The sequence below is a fragment of the Capricornis sumatraensis genome, chromosome 3, assembly GCF_032405125.1.
Source record: "Capricornis sumatraensis isolate serow.1 chromosome 3, serow.2, whole genome shotgun sequence".
Lineage (NCBI taxonomy): Eukaryota > Metazoa > Chordata > Mammalia > Artiodactyla > Bovidae > Capricornis > Capricornis sumatraensis.
The window spans coordinates 5,720,395-5,736,470 of NC_091071.1; the positions used below are offsets into that span (position 1 = coordinate 5,720,395).

The 16,076-nt window shown below is 49.8% G+C and overlaps 2 protein-coding genes across 2 annotated transcripts in view; one reads left to right on the forward strand and one right to left on the reverse strand.

The window, feature by feature from the left end:
- ZNF3 (zinc finger protein 3) overlaps window positions 1–16,076 on the reverse strand; it is a 527,297-nt gene that overhangs the window by 439,097 nt on the left and 72,124 nt on the right. The window lies entirely within an intron of this gene.
- On the forward strand, window positions 99–4,579 carry AZGP1 (alpha-2-glycoprotein 1, zinc-binding). The gene is made up of 4 exons (XM_068968873.1): window positions 99–238; window positions 2,153–2,413; window positions 3,122–3,397; window positions 4,034–4,579. The coding sequence occupies exons 1-4, from the start codon at window positions 106–108 to the stop codon at window positions 4,327–4,329; spliced, it is 966 nt and encodes a 321-aa protein (XP_068824974.1). The 5' UTR covers window positions 99–105; the 3' UTR covers window positions 4,330–4,579.

Consider the following 16,076-nt stretch of genomic DNA (forward strand, 5'->3'; position numbering starts at 1 on the left):
TCTGACACCTCTCATTGGCCTGTGGATTCCCGCCCCTCCCTGGCCCCACCCCTGACCAGGCTCAAAGCCCAGCCATTCCCATAGCTACACCTGGCTCTATTCTCCATGTTGTCTGCTGCCTGCTCCAGGACCGGGGGAAGTCCAGAACCTTCCAGCTGGACGGTGAGCACGATGGTGCCTGTCCTGCTGTCCCTGCTGCTACTTCTGGGCCCTGCAGCCCCCGAGGAGACCCAGGCTGGTGAGTGGGGAAGCAAGGGGTGGGTTTGGAGAAGAATGGAGGGGAGGCAATAAACTGGACAGATGGGCTCAAGAAGGGCGCCCAGGTGGCCAGGATTCTCAAGGGTACATAGGAACAGGTGTCCCAGGCTGCTCACTAGTTCAACTCACACACTTCCAAAAGCACTCAGGGAGCCTCTGGACTCAGGCAAAGTAAGACCTTAAGGAATCAGAATCTAAAACTCTTAATTTACAGGATAAACAAAACTAAGACCCAGAGATGTGGAGTGACCTGCCCAGGGTCACACAGCCCGAACCTAGCAGGAGCCACACCAGCAGAACTTCTCATCTCTTTCCTCGCTCTGACCACTGGATGGACCTGTCTGAGACTCAAGGGAGAGAGAGAGCAACCCCAAGGGGCAGATGTGAAGGCAGATTAACTGGAGAGATGGTTCCAGAAGAAAATTCATCCCTCACTCCACGGTTCAGATATTACTCCTCTGGGCCAGGCAGGCAGGTGACTAGGAAAGAAGCCGGCTGGAACCTGGAAGGAATACGGGCCTATTCCAGGACGGCGAAATGAGTCTGGCTCTGGCATACAGAATTTCAGGATTACTAAACGTCACATAAAACCGTGCAAGTTTAAAATCCATTACATTGCATGAGCTGCCAGAAATATGTTTTATGTTAACTTTATAACAATCAATCACCTTTAGAATGTTAATAACCCCCTACACCAAACTCTGTATCAGTCAGGGTTCTCCAGAGAAACAGAGCTAGTAGGACTCTGGAGAAAAAGACTTATTTTAAGGAATTGGCTCACACGGCTGTGGGGCTGGGCTGGCAAGTCAGAAACCTGCAGGACAGGTCGGTAGGCTGGAGACCCAGAGAAGAACTGATGCTGCTGTCTTGAGTCTGAAGGCAACCTGAGGCAGAATTTCTACTTTAGGGGATTTCAGTCTTTCCCCTTGGGTCCTTCAACTGATTAGATGAGACCCACCCACGTTATGGAGGGTAATCTGTTTTACTTGAGGTCTACTGAGCTAAACAGTCATCACATTTAGAAACTAATTAGCAAAAATAATAGTTGAACTAGGATTCTGCCGTACGACCTCCAACATGATTAACACCCGTGTAAGTTATAAAGGATGAATCAATTATGGAATCGATCGTGGGAAATGCTCCCCCATCTCCCAGTCTCCACCTCACACCAAAAGGCGAGTTACAGCCCTGGGAATTCTGAGATCCATCCTGGTCTTACCCTGTACCAAGCTACTCTAGGTCATTCCCTGAGTTTTCTAGCAAATTATCCTTCTGACACTTTCTAACTACATGTATTTGTCAGGTTAGACTAGGCTATGCTCCAGTAACAAAGTTCGGGGTGGCTTAATCCATGAGATATTTATTTCTTGCTCATGTGAAGTTGAATACAGATCAGACACGTCCTCATGTAAAACTGAAGACAGATCAGGCAGTCTCCTCCATAGGATGACTCTGGGATCCAGCCCGTTTACATCTTGGGATTCTTCTGTCTCATCCTGTGGCCTCCACAGCCATCGCCTAAAGGGGGAGAGACAGATGGAGCAAACCAGCCCCTGGGGCCTTGGACCAAAAGATATCACGCCCAGTCACACTTCCTTTTGACAGAACTCAACCACCTGGTCCCAATACACCTACAAGGAGGCTGAGAGATACAATCTGCTTATTTGTCAAGAAGACAATATGCAGTGAAGGCCCACAATGGGCTCTGAACTGTCATCCCCGGGACATAAGGCTGCCCTTCTCTTTGGGGAGGCTCCGGCGGTCTGCGGCAGACAGCAGGTGGACAGAGCTGAGGAGGGGAGGCCCGGTGCCCTCCCTTCCTGGCGCCCTGCTGCCCCGCCCCAGACTCACCTGCAGGGACACCCCTCCTCAAAGTCCTCCTCGTCTTTCACAGGGAATTACTCTCTGAGCTTCCTCTACACCGGGCTGTCCAAGCCCCGTGAGGGCTTCCCCAGCTTCCAGGCCATTGCCTACCTCAATGACCAGCCCTTCTTCCACTACGATAGCGAAGGCAGGAGGGCCGAGCCCCTGGCGCCGTGGAGCCAGGTGGAAGGAATGGAGGACTGGGAGAAGGAGAGCGCCCTTCAGAGGGCCAGGGAGGACATCTTCATGGAGACCCTGAGCGACATCATGGACTACTACAAGGACAGAGAAGGTGAGTGGACCACGGGCTGCGGGGGTGCAGGGGCTCCGCTCAGGAGGCAGCCCCGCAGCTGTGAGCGGGGTGGAAGCAGGCCCTCCCAAAGGAGGATCAGGAAGCGCGAGCGGAAACGCACAGTTTCCGCACCCCACACTCACCTGCCTGCCTGCGCCCCATCCTCACTCCCAGGGCCGAGTCAGGACAAATCCGGGCACCTCTGAGCTCTCCCTTCCACACCCCATCCATCCAAGGCGGGTCCCTTTTAGTGTGCCAGACTCACCCTTGCCCAGGGATGTGGGGTGGAGAGTGAGGCAGCCTGCGGTGCGTCCTGGGTTCACGTGGTGGCTCCGCCAGTCACGAGCTACTCGACCACGGACACATTGCTCGGTTGCCTAGTCTTGTTGTTGTTGTTTAGACCCTAAGTCCAGCCTGACCCTTTGCGACCCCCGTGGACCGTAGCCCACCAGGCTCCTCTGTCCATGGGATTTCCCAGGCAAGAATACTGGAGTGGGGTTGCCCTTTCCTTCTCCAGGGAATCTTCCCAACCCAGGGATCAAACCTGTGTCTCCTGCATTGGCAGGCGGGTTCTTTACTGCTGTGCTACCAGGGAAGCTCCTGCTATCTAGGCTATTGGTGGCAGATCGTGCAAGACGAAGAGCTCTTTAGGCATAACTGATGCCTGGTTGGCCGGCTGACTTTCACGGGGCCGGGGGGAGGGCGCAGGGTCTCACACCTTTCAGGGAGCATTCGGCTGTGAGCTCCGGAATAACAAAAGCAGTGGAGCGTTCTGGGGGTACGCCTACGATGGCCGGGACTTCATCAAGTTCGACAAAGAAATCCCAGCCTGGGTCCCTCTGGACCCAGCAGCTCAGAACACCAAGCGGAAGTGGGAAGCAGAGGCAGTCTACGTGCAGCGGGCCAAGGCCTACCTGGAAGAGGAGTGCCCAGGCATGCTGCAGAGGTACCTGCCCTACGGCAGGACCCACCTGGACCGACGAGGTACCCGCTGCTGCCTATGCCCCGCCCTCCCTTGCCCCAACCTTCCCTTGCTCTGCTGGGAAAGACCAGGGCGACCGCAGGTGGGTGCCCAGGAGACTGTCCCAGGCAGACCCTGCAGTCCCTTCTCCCAGTGACGCCACCGCCCAGCTTGGCCGTGGAGAGAAGGCAGGTATGTGCAATGCCTGCCCCGCAAGGATGGAAACAGGGGTACCAGGATCGGCTGGCATGAGCTGAGGCTGACTGGAGAAGCAATGAGGAAGAGGGTCGCGGCCCTGAGCAGGGAAGGGTCGGAAGGATGATGGGGTGGATGGATGGAGCCCGAGACAGAACTAAGAGGCAGGGCTGAGACCGGGGGTGGGGGGGCACAGAGCCCATTTTGGATGTCTGGGGGGAGAGAACAGAAAAACGTTTGGCCCGTTCACAACTTCTTGACCTTGGAAGTCATACATGCTGCAAGCTGGGCGGGGAAGAGCGTTGGCCACAGAGGGCCCTTGGCGCAGTGGGGAAGGGTCTCGGGAAGGGTGGCGGGGGGCCCTGGCCTTCGAGGAGAAGCCCTGCTCACCCCTGATGCCGGGGTGGGGAGCCGTGGGCAGGGAGACGCCAGGCCCTCGGCACCCACACCCTGTCCCTCCACAGAGTCTCCCTCTGTGTCGGTCACTGGGCACGCGGCCCCGGGGCACAAGAGGACACTCAAGTGCCTGGCCTACGACTTCTACCCACGAAGCATCGGGCTGCACTGGACTCGGGCAGGCGACGCCAAGGAGGCTGAGTCAGGGGGCGACGTGCTCCCCAGCGGCAACGGCACTTACCAGTCCTGGGTGGTGGTGGGGGTCCCCTCTGAGGACCAAGCCCCCTACTCCTGCCACGTGGAGCACAGAAGCCTGGCCCAGCCCCTCACCGTCCCGTGGGACCCACGGCAGCAAGCCAAATAGTCACCCTTTCTGTGCCATGAGAGAGGTGGGCGCTACGAGCCGCTGTCAACATCGTGGGCCAGGCCCAGGGGACGGCAGTGGATTCTGGGTGGCGGATTTGAGAGAGAAGACTTGAATGCGGAGCGCTGAGCCGACTCACGGCCAACCATCCTTGCAAATAACCCATTATGTAATCTGCAAAATCAAATCAGCATCATCGCCTTATAGAATGATTATTTTTAAACTGCAAAGTGCTCTAGAAATGTGAGAGTCTGTCATTAGTCCTGCCTCTCCGAGCACTGGATTCATCTGAAATTCTTAGTGTTTACTGCATGTCTCACCACCATAGCATGGCCTGGACCACTGGTCCCAGGGGCACTGTTCACACATGCCCACTGCTGATGTCCCCAGTGGTCACAAGGCCGTGGAACTCTGCAGTCTCTTTAATACAAATCCAAGCCTCTTCTGTACCTGTTTCCCCAGCAGTCCAGCTCCCGGTAGACACCACCCTTCACTCCAGCTCCCGGACCTTCCCCACACCTTGTTGGCCTGGGACCACATACTCCATCCAGGACACAGAATCGGCCCTCTTGTTCTTGGACTCCCTCCCTCCTTTTATTTTTTTTAACTGTGTCACCCACCCCCACCCACAGGTTTAAGACCCAAAGACAGAGCAGAACTCACCTGATCTTATTACCAGGCCTCGCCTGCCCAGGCAGGACCTTCCCTCACAGCCCCGCCTCAGCCTCCCACTTCCTACTGAGTCAGTCCTCCAAGCTGAGCTCCTTAGACAGATCCTTCCCTGCCTGCAAAATTCTGAGCCCACTTGCTTACCTCTCCTTCTTGACCTAACCTAAAATTAAGGACCATTCTCCTTTTTTTTTTTTCTTAATTCTTTGATCCAATTTGAAAATCAATGCCAAGAAGTAGCTTTTTTAGTCTATGTGATACCACACACCCCCACCCACCCCTACACCCCACCCACCCCCGCACCCCCCCACCCCCGCACCCCCCACCCCCGCACCCCCCCACCCCCGCACCCCCCACCCCCGCACCCCCCACCCCCGCACCCCCCACCCCCGCACCCCCCACCCCCGCACCCCCCACCCCCCCACCCCCCCACCCCCCCACCCCCCCACCCCCCCACCCCCCCACCCCCCCACCCCCCCACCCCACCCCCACCCCCCCACCCCCACCCCCACCCCCGTGCAAAAAAAAAAAAAAGGCCAGTCTGACCAATAGGGCTACAAAGAAAATCCAACTAGTCAAAAGGGTAAAAATGTAGCAATTGATATTGCAACACATTATGAGACTGGAACAAAGCATAACATGTGATAGGAAGAAATATTTAGATCAAGGAGGAGACCCAGGGTCCACGTGAACAGGCCAGGGCTGAGGCCAATTGGAACGTGAGACCCACCCCACCTATGGCAGGACCAATGGGCCAGGCTGGACAAGGGGGAGGAAACCTCAGAAGACTTGAGTCCTGGCCAAGTGTGGGGACAAGAAGAGGGCACAGAGCTGCTGATAAACCCAGAGGAACCTGCTGGAGGGGTTCAGATTTCAGGGGAAACCTAAGACAGCTTACCAAGAGGAGGCAAAAGATTGTCTCATACCAGTTGGGTATGAGACAGCCAAGATATGAGGGTGGCAAGATCCTGACAAAGGGAAGCAACCCAAGGGCAGGGCGTGGCCATTGGCAGCGACTGGGCACTGCAGGGAGGAAGGAGGGGTCCAGAGAGCCAAGCGTAGTCCTGCCGCAGCCACCTCCTGCCCACCCAGCAAAGACCTACCAACGGATTCTCCAGCAGGTGGAACCATCTTCAAGTGCAGTTTGAGGATGTCCCACCCCAGGAGGGGCTCGTTGCCACAAGCTATCTCCTTCTCAGCAGTTCCTCAGTCCCTAAGTACCACTTTACCCCTCTCTGGAGGACTCTTCTGGGGCTAGCTCATCCGCTGGAGTGAAGGGATGGCATGCTCCGAGTTAGGCAGGAGACACCAACTGGATATAGGGCTGAAATACCTTCTCTGCTAATGCTCTTTTCCATTTGGCTGAACGAGGCTAGAACTTGCAGTTCCAGCCAATCAGACATTATGGTTTATCATCAGACATATCGAAGCTATTTCCTTTTAGTATCCTCTCCTTACCAGCCCTGACCCAGCCTGCAAACCCTCTGACAAGATCAGGAGGTTGAGTTCTGAGTGTAAGTTGGTGCCCGTGTGGCTGGAGCAATTGGGCAGAGGATGCTGTGTCCCAGGAGAGCGGAGGGAGGAGAGGAAGGAGGAAAGGCTGCTTGGGCTGCATCTGTGCAGAGGACTCAGCCGGAGACCCGGAGCTCTGAGAACCAGGCCAGCGTTTACTCAAAGCCATGGGAGGCCCTTCCCCATCAGGAAAAAGATCGTGGTTTGTTGTGCCTAACAGGACAGGGGAGAGTGCTGAGGATTCATGAGCAAAACTCAGTCGAGCCCACCTCCCTGGGTTCTGTTGTGTTGCCTTCTTCCCCTTCTTTCCTCTGCTCCGCATCCCCAGGCCGTGCAGCTAGCTCTGGGCACCTCAAAACTCACATACCAGAGATCAGGATGGACACAGCACTTTTCCTAATTGGTGGAGGGAGTTGGGGGTGGGGAGGGAACCAGAGCTCCTGGGAGCTCTGCTCAGATTCCCGACACTCATAAGAGGCCAGGCCTGCTCAGTGTTAAATCCCAGGCCTCGAAAATGGGTGTGATTGGGAGGCAGGGTTACTTCTCAGAAAGAGCCGGGGCTATGGAAGGGGCCCGGCGGAGAAAGATAATAGAATCACGATGTTGGCCTTGCCACCCTCAAGGGACCACAGGGATAAAGGAACCCTCACCGCCTTGTGTTTAGGAGGCTCCCTCTATGTGAATGCTTTCCAATAAACAATAATATTTATACCAAAAGCATAGGACTCCTCTAAGTTAGATGTGAACCTCCCATTATTGGTCTCCTCTGCTGTCCCACACTGCCTCCTAGGCTCACGGCACATGTTGAGGGGGCAGTTAGCTTCTCTGGACCTTTGAGTACCCAGTCCTTATGTGCAGGATCTTAAAATCCATCGTGAGGGTCAGAGTTCCTTCTTAGGCTAATGGGCCACAACTGCAGCTTTCAGGATGCCAGAAGGCCATTTCTGCCCTAGGGTGCAGGTTCAGTTGCAGCTGCATGTAGTGGCCACAAGAGGGCACTATATGTCCAGCTAAGAGGCTGGGAGAGGTTCTCCCAGCAGCTTTAAGAACCTGCAGGGTTTGGCAGAGAGTTCTGGGTGAGGAGAAAAGGAGGACATTTCTCTTCCGCCGTTATCTGTTGGTCCCTGTTATAATTATTGGGTCACCTCACTCCATTTTCACTCCTATCCTCAAACATTGCCCCGTGGATGTCCTAAAGATATCTCAATTTCAGCATTATTTTCCCTGCTCCCAATTCCAGCATTATCTTCCCTGCTCCACCCTATCCCCAAAGAAAAGCAAAACCGCTTCCCTTCACCATCCTTCTCTCCTCCTCCTTCTGCTCCTTCTCTGAGTGTCTCCTCCCAACTTCCCAAACTAAGACCCTGGGCTCCCGTCCCCTCCCTTTCATTCCCATGGATGAAAGGATGTCACCAAACTGTGCTGAGTCCAGCCCTTTCCTCCCCGCAGACCGCACCTGTCTTGCTGCACCTCCGTCGGGAACTCACAGTCCTCCCAAGTCTGCCTCCTTTCTGACCATCCTCAGTGCTCTGACCACACAGTAAGATCATGTCATTTCCCTCTTAAAGATGAGGTGGAAAGAACCCAAAGGTCCATCACAGGATGAACAGATCAACAAAATGTGATCTACCCAGTGGAATATTACTCAACTTTAAAAAGGAAGGAAATCCTTACTCAAGATGAACGAACCTGAGGACAGCAGCAGAGCTTCGCTTAATCCAGGACTGGCTGTTGACTCCAGAAACTTCTGCCTGACTTACCTCACTTAGCATAATATCCTCAAGGCCCATCTGTATGGTCAAAAATAGCAGGATGACCTTTTTCGTGGCTGAATAATCCCACGTCTTAGAAGAAGATGCATTTTTATCGTTTTTATCCATTCATCCCTAAGTGGACACTTAGGCTGCTTCCATACTTGGCTGTTGCAAATAATCCGGCAACGAACAGGAACTCGGGTGTCTCTTCAAGACCCTGATTTCATTTCGTCTGGATATCTACCCAGAAGTGGGATTACTGGATCATACTGTAGTTTTAATTTTTTAAAAACACCTCCATACTGCCTCTACATGGTCACCATGCCAATGTACAGCTTCCCTGGTGGCCCCAACAGTAAAGCGTCTGCCTGCAACGCAGGAGACACAGGTTCAATCCCTGGATCGGGAAGATCCCTGGAGAAGTAAACGGCTACCTACCGCAGGATTCCTGCCTGGGAAATCCCATGGACACAGAAGCCTGGACTGCTACAGTCCATGGGGCCCCAAAGAGTAGGACACGACTCACACACCAACAGTGCGCCAGGGTTACCTTTCCTCTGCTTCCTCACCAGCATTTGTTATCTCTTGTCTTTTATATATATTTCTAATATATATAATATATAATTAATATATATTATATATAATATTTATAATATATTAAGTATATGTATATATAATAGCCATTATAACAAATGTGAGGCGAGATCTCATTGTGGTTTTGATCTGCATTTTCCTGACGATTGGTGATGCTGAGCATCTCTTCACGTACCTGTTGGCGATTTGTCTGTCTTCCTTAGGAAAATATCTATTCAGGTCCTCTGTCCAATATACAGTAAACAGGTTACTAGGTTTTTTGCTCTTAAGTTGTATGAGTTTCTTACAAATGCGTTTCTCCCATTCCCTAAGTTGCCTTTTCATTTTGTAGACTCTGTTTTCCCCTGAGCAGAAGTTCTCTCATTTAATTCAGTCCTACTTGTTTATTTTTGCTTTTGTTGCTTGTGCTTTTGGTATCATCCTCAAAAAATCATTGCCAAGACCAGTGTTGTCTTGTATGTTCTTCATTAGGTTTATGGTTTCGGGTCCTATATTTAAGTCTTTAAACCATTTTGAGTTATTGATAGTTTTGTGAGTGGTGTAAGACAGGGGTCCAGTTTCAGTCTTCTGCGGGTGGAAACTCAGTTTCCCAGCACCATTTACTGGGGAGACTCCTGTTCCCATTGACCCTTCCTGGCAACCGTGTTGAAGATCAATTGACTGTCTCGGCATGGATTTATCTGTGGGCTCTTGATTCTGTTCCATTGGATTATGTGTCTCTGTAGGATTTTTTCTATTTCTGTGAAAAATGCCTCTTGGAATCTTGGTAGGGAATGCATTGATTCAAAGATGCTTTTTGTGTAATAGGGACATTTTTATGTTAATTCTCCCAGTTCATGAGCACAGGATATCTTTCCATTTATTTGTGACTTCTTCAGTTTCTTTCATCAGTCTTATAGTTTTCAGCGTACAGATCTTTCATCTCAATAAATCTATCCCTAATATTTTATTTTTTTTGATGCTATTGTGAATGTGATTGTTTTATCTCTTTCTTTTTCAGATATTTTGTTGTTAGTGTATACAGTCTTCCCGCAGGGGCTGCACCATTGCACAAAGGCACACCAGCCATGCACAAGGGTTCCAATTTCTCCACATGCTTGCTAACATTTGTTGTTTTGTGTTGCGGGTGGGTGGGGGGGTGGTTTATAGGAGCCATCGTATTGGGTATGTCTTCTCTTAAGTTCTCACACACGCCATCAACGGCTTTGATACTGTTCCCTGTTTCCTACCATGTTGAAAGCAGTAAGTTTTTATTTTAATAGGATTCATTTCTGTTAAGAGGCAGATCCTGGCAGCGGAAAGTGCACCAACCGTGTGGCACACACAAGTCCGCGTTCTGACCCATTCAGTCACTGAAGGACCCTGAGCTCTGATCCGCTTTCTGCAGGCCTGTTTATCCTCGTCCTTTGGGGGAGCTAGGATATTAATCCTCTGTGCTCAAAGCCCTTAGCTGAAACAAGCCGGGATACATTTAAGTGGAGTTTCTCTTCCACACGTAAATTGTGGATTCGATTTCCGAATGTGTCCCTGCGAGCCACTTTGCCGTCCCTGGGGGCACACACCCTGGGTATCCCCAGGTCAGATCCCTCCGCCCACCAGCTTCGGGTCTGGAGAACCACTGAGCTGTGGGGCCTCCAGGGTCCTAGAGAGGGCGCCAGGCCAGGCTGACGCCGACGTACTTCCGGCCTTTGTGTTTCGCAGTCGACGGCAGCCCCAGGGGGTCAGTTCTCCTTGCACGCCTCTGCGGCCGAGCGCGGTGAGGTGCGGTATCCCTGCGCCCGGGAGGATGAAGGTGTGGGTTTCCCGGTCCCACAGGGCGAGTCTCGGCCTGTGGGGCTCAAGAAACCCCGGCGGCCAGTCGCAGTCGCCACATCTCCCCTCCCACTCCGGCATTTTGGCTCCTTTTGTGCCCCTCGCTGGCAATAACTTACAAAGACTGCGTGGGGGAGAGGGAGGTCCGCGCTGTGACGCCCTCATTCAAGCCTCCTTGGAACCTGCCTAGTTGCGGGGTTCAGGCCGACGCCGCCAGCTCTGTCCATGGAAGCTCGTTTTGAAAAGACCTTGTGGAAAGTCGGGTTGTTGAACCAAAGAACGCACGCTGGATCCCTCGACTTTCCGTGTTCTTTTTTTCCCACATACACTTAATCAGCCGGGCATTGACCTGAGTGTGCTACTGCTAAGTCACTTTAGTCGTGTCCAACTCTGTGTGACACCATAGACGGCAGCCCACCAGGCTCCCCCGTCCCTGGGATTCTCCAGGCAAGAACACTGGAGTGGGTTGCCATTTCCTTCTCCAATGCGTGAAAGTGAAAAGTGAAAGGGAAGTCGCTCAGTCGTGTCCGACTCTTCGCGACCCCATGGACTGCAGCCTACCAGGCTCCTCCGTCCATGGGATTTTCCAGGCATGAGTACTGGAGTGGGGTGCCATCGCCTTCTGTGTAGGGGAAATAAAAATCAGGCTAGAGTCTTGCGTTTCTCGACCTGGGATGCTCCTGGCAAGGGAACTGATGTGTTGTTGATACAAGGTGAGATCATAACCCAGAGATGGAGAGAGACAGAGCTTGGGGGCAGAGATCAAATCCGAAGGACTTTGCAGAGGGGGTGGTATTCGAAGGAGGAGCTCTGGAAATGCCCCACCAGCCAAGAGCATTCCAGATAGAGCTGGTGCAAAAGCACAAAGGTGGAAAGGTGGGGAGAATGGCAGAGAGACTGGTACATATTTCAACACCCGTTCTTGTAAATGTTTGTTCTGCGCTAGGTAGTGGAGATTAAAGAATGTGTGGCCACAAATCCTGTTCTAGAGATTTCTAAAAATAGTGAAAGTGGTCCAAAGGTACAAACTTTGGGTTATAAGGTAACAAATTCTGGGCATATAATGTATAGCATGGTGACTATAGTTAATACTGTACTGTATATTTGAAAATTGCTAGGAGAGTGGGTCTTAAAAGTTTGCATCATAAGAAAAAAAATTGAGGTGACAGGTGTTAATTAAACTAATTGTGGTAATTTCACAATATGTACCTAAACCATTATGTTGTACACCTGAAACTAGTATAACACTATATGATAATTATATCTCAGTCAGACTAGGGGAATTTTTTTAAATAAAAGGGAAAGGTAGCCTGATGGAAGGGCTGTGAGGAAAGATGAGGCTCTAGCGTTAGGCTGACACGGGCAGATACACAAAGACAGGGACAAGTGTGCATAAGCCTTAAACTAAAGCGTGTGGCCTCAGGAGCTGACGGGAGGGAAGAAGGGGCGCGTCCTGTTCCTGGCTGGCCCTTAGCTGCCGAGTTCAGCTTCCTCAGAGTGCTTTGTTTGCAGGTGCTGGTGCTTTAGCAACTCAAAGCAGCAACATGCTGAGAAAACTTGGATATGAAACAATAGGGCTTCACCTTATACTAACATATTAATAGTTCCACTGTTTACCAAGCACACATAAGCAAATTCGCAGTCCACAAACACATAGTCTAGCTAAAGCTGTCTGTCATGGTCTAGCTAAGACGGGTCGCTGTTCCCCTCTGGTCCTTTTGTAATGTCTCAAGCTACATTTTGCTGAATTTCTCAGGAGAGGATATGATGGATGATAGCTGTGGTTCTGTTGCAGAGATGAACAAGTATCAGAAACTAGGCTGCCGTATGGATGAGATCAAAGTATGCGCAAGTCGGGTCGTTCTCAGGTTACCAGGGTTCAGTTTCCAGATGTGTATGGACAATGGCTGGATGCATCCTGCCACCTCCTCTCTTCACCCTCCACCACCCAGCCCCACCCCTGGAATCCACCCTCCCTGTGGATTGTGTAGCAACTAAGAGTTAAGGCTGCAGGGCACGTCTGATGAGGCCGCTCTTTCTCACCATCTCAGGGAACTGTGCACTCACTGTCTTTGCCTGCCATCACTGTTTCCCGTTAAATTATGCCATATTAGACCCTTTCACAAGGGTGCACAAGCTCCCACTTTATGTCCTTGCCACAGGTCCCTATCTTTCATCACTTGCCTTTTACCTTAAAATGGCATTCTTGACACTATCCTTCCCATTCACCACTTTAGAGACATGGTTTGGTACAAATATTTATTTACTTAGTTATGTTTGAAGAGGAACTTGAAGCTTGCTTAAAAAGAAAAACTACATTTACTACATCAGTCAGTTCATTTCAGTCGCTGAGTCATCTCGACTCTTTGTGACCCCATGGTCTACAGCACATCAGGCCTCTCTGTCCATCACCAACTCCCAGAGCTTGCTCAAACTCATGTCCATCGAGTCGGTGATGTCATCCAACCATCTCATCCTCTGTCACCCCCTTCTCCTCCTGCCTTCAGTCTTTCCCAACATCAGGGTCTTTTCCAATGAGTCAGTTCTTTGCATCAAGTGGTGCTGGCGACGGAATGAAACACCAACACTGCAGAGTGGTTTGAGTCTTTTTACTTTAACTCTTTGCTTCTTACAGCTGCTTTGCTTTATATCTTTTGCACAACAACCTACAGGGCAAGTTGCCAAACACCATAATTCAGCGACTATACAGTGCGCAGGCGCAGGGCGAGATAACCTTTACCTTAACTTATTTACTGCAGCTAAGACTTTGTTTTGGGGAACTTCCTTATCAACTTAGAATCCGTTTTGTCCCTGGGTCTGTTCCTTTTGAGGAATCAGAGAAACATCCTTGTGTGCAAGAATTGTTCTTTTCCCACGGGAACAAATAGAGGATTCTTAGCTGAACATCTCCTTTGCAAGAATGTTCAGCCCTGGTTGAGAGTCTTGTTTGCAAGCACTTCTCAACCTTCCTTATACCTTGTTCCCTACGCTGGGCAGAACATCTCGTTTGCAAGAATGTTCAGCCCTGGTTGAGAGTCTCGTTTGCAAGCACTTCTCAACCTTCCTTATACCTTGTTCCCTACATCTCCCCCTTTCTTTTCTTGCACGTGCTGAATAAGCGCTTGAATACGCAAAGCTTCTTCTTTCAATTGTTTCCCTTTTCGCCAGCGCCGGTAGACTATAAAGCAATAAAACATAAAGCAACAATTAACAAAGTATTCACAAAGGATGCTGTTAACAATGCAGATACATGCCCTAAAGGGTTAAGGTTATCTAATCCTTCTTGAAGACTCTTCAGTATATCAGAACCAAGAATATCAGGCAGCGTCTTACTCAAAGTTGACGATATAGTTTGTTCCAATTCCATAATTTCAGCAGTTAAATTCTGGTGTCCCACCAAAGACCTTTTCATTTTTTCCCAACCCTCACTCATATTAAAAGGAACAGGGGTTACACATAGGTGAGATGAGTTCCAATCACATTTTAACACACTCTTTGTAGCTAACACAGTCACTTGATCTCCTAACCAGGAAACAGTATGTTGTAAATTCAATACATCAGTAGCCAATTGAGAGTCCAAATCATGCTGTTGTTGCCACAATAAATGAGCATCCTTATGCCACTCCCTGACAAAATCAGCAGTCTGTATGCCCTGATGCAAAGCAAGACCTGCTACAGTTGCTGTTGCTGTTACTGAAGCCACGGTGAGAATTGATGCGATGACAGTGCCAAGCATTCTTCGAGATCGATGGAGAAGAGTTTGTACAGCATTCACAAGATGAGTGACAGCAAAAGAGTCCGGCCAAGGTCGAGTAAGATTAACAGGTAACCAGAGTTCAGTCCGTGCTTTCATAATGACCAAAGAGTAATTACTGGAATGGACCATCTTGTTTTCAACATTTTTCCACTAGGAACGGTTTATACGTTGAGTCAAGTTACAATCAGAACATGATATAACTCCCAAAATTTCATTCCAAATCCATTGCCCATACAGTAAAGAATAAGGAAATTTTACACATGCTATAGCAGAGTAAGATTTATTAATATGCAAATGAACTTGAAATGGCCCTTTAGCATCATTAATATTCAAAGTAAAATTTCCCCGTCCATATAGTAAGGTTACCTGACACTGCCCATGATTATACATTGGAATAGTAAAAGCAAATTTATTTATATCTTTTATTTGCAAAGGAATAGTCAAAAAGCAATCCTTTAAATCTAAAACCATCAAAGACCAATACTGTGGAATCAAAGCAGGAGAAGGGAGACCTAATTGCAAAGTCCCCATAGGTTTTATACATTTGTTAACTTCCCTTAAATCAGTCAACATTCTCCATTTACCAGATTTTTTCTTAATGACAAAAACAGGAGAATTCCAAGGAGACGTGGAAGGTTCAATATGGCCAGATTGAAGCTGTTCTTCTACTAATTGTTCTAAAGCCTCGAGCTTCACTTTTGGAAGCGGCCACTGCTCAACCCATTTAGGGACATCAGTTAACCATTTCAATGGGAGAGCTCGAGGAATCTGAGCAGTGGCTACAAGTTTTCCGACGAGATGGTGAGCGTTGTTCCTAAAGAAAATAAAAGATCCCTTCCCCAGATATTAATAGGTATATTAACAATGTAAAAAGAAATAAATACTTTCTTTCCATTAGACAATTGGCATGACAAAGGTTGAGCACTTCTCCACACATCTGCTATAGATCCTAAGCCTGTTAAAACAAGAGGACTTTTTTCTTTTTTTTAGTCATTAGGCCACTGCCGGGGAGAAATAACCAAAACATCTGCTCCTGTATCCGCTAATCCTTCAAACTGTCTATCTTCAATAATCAGTGACATTAAAGGACAAGAGTCACTAATAAGCGTTTCCCAAAATATACTTTGTCCCGTACTTCCAAAACCACCGACTCTCTCATTTGAATATGAAGAAAATGGGTGATAAGGGAGCAAGAGAAGTTGTGCAATCTGTTCCCCTGCCAGTAAAGAAAGAGTTTGTGATGTAGAGACCATAATTAAAATTTCCCCGACATAGTCAGAATCAATTACTCCTGGGAATACAATCAATCCTCTTAATGTTGCACTACTCCGTCCCAAAATTAACCCAAAATTTCCTCTTGGCAATGGGCCAAAAACATTAGTCCGTAATTTATAAACACCTCCTCCTGGGGATAAAAGAACATTTTCAGCTAATGGAAGATCTGCAGCTGCACTACCTAATGTAGCAGCCTTCAAATCTGAAATCATCATTTGAGCACCATTCGAGGAAATTGGCTGTCGAGATTGGCATTGACCTGTTGCAGGAAACTGGCAAGGAGCTCCCGGTACTGTTCCTGGGCCCCCGGAGCTCAGGCCCACTGGGAAGTTTCCTGACAAAGGGGCTCTTAAGGGATTCCCTTCCCGATCAGT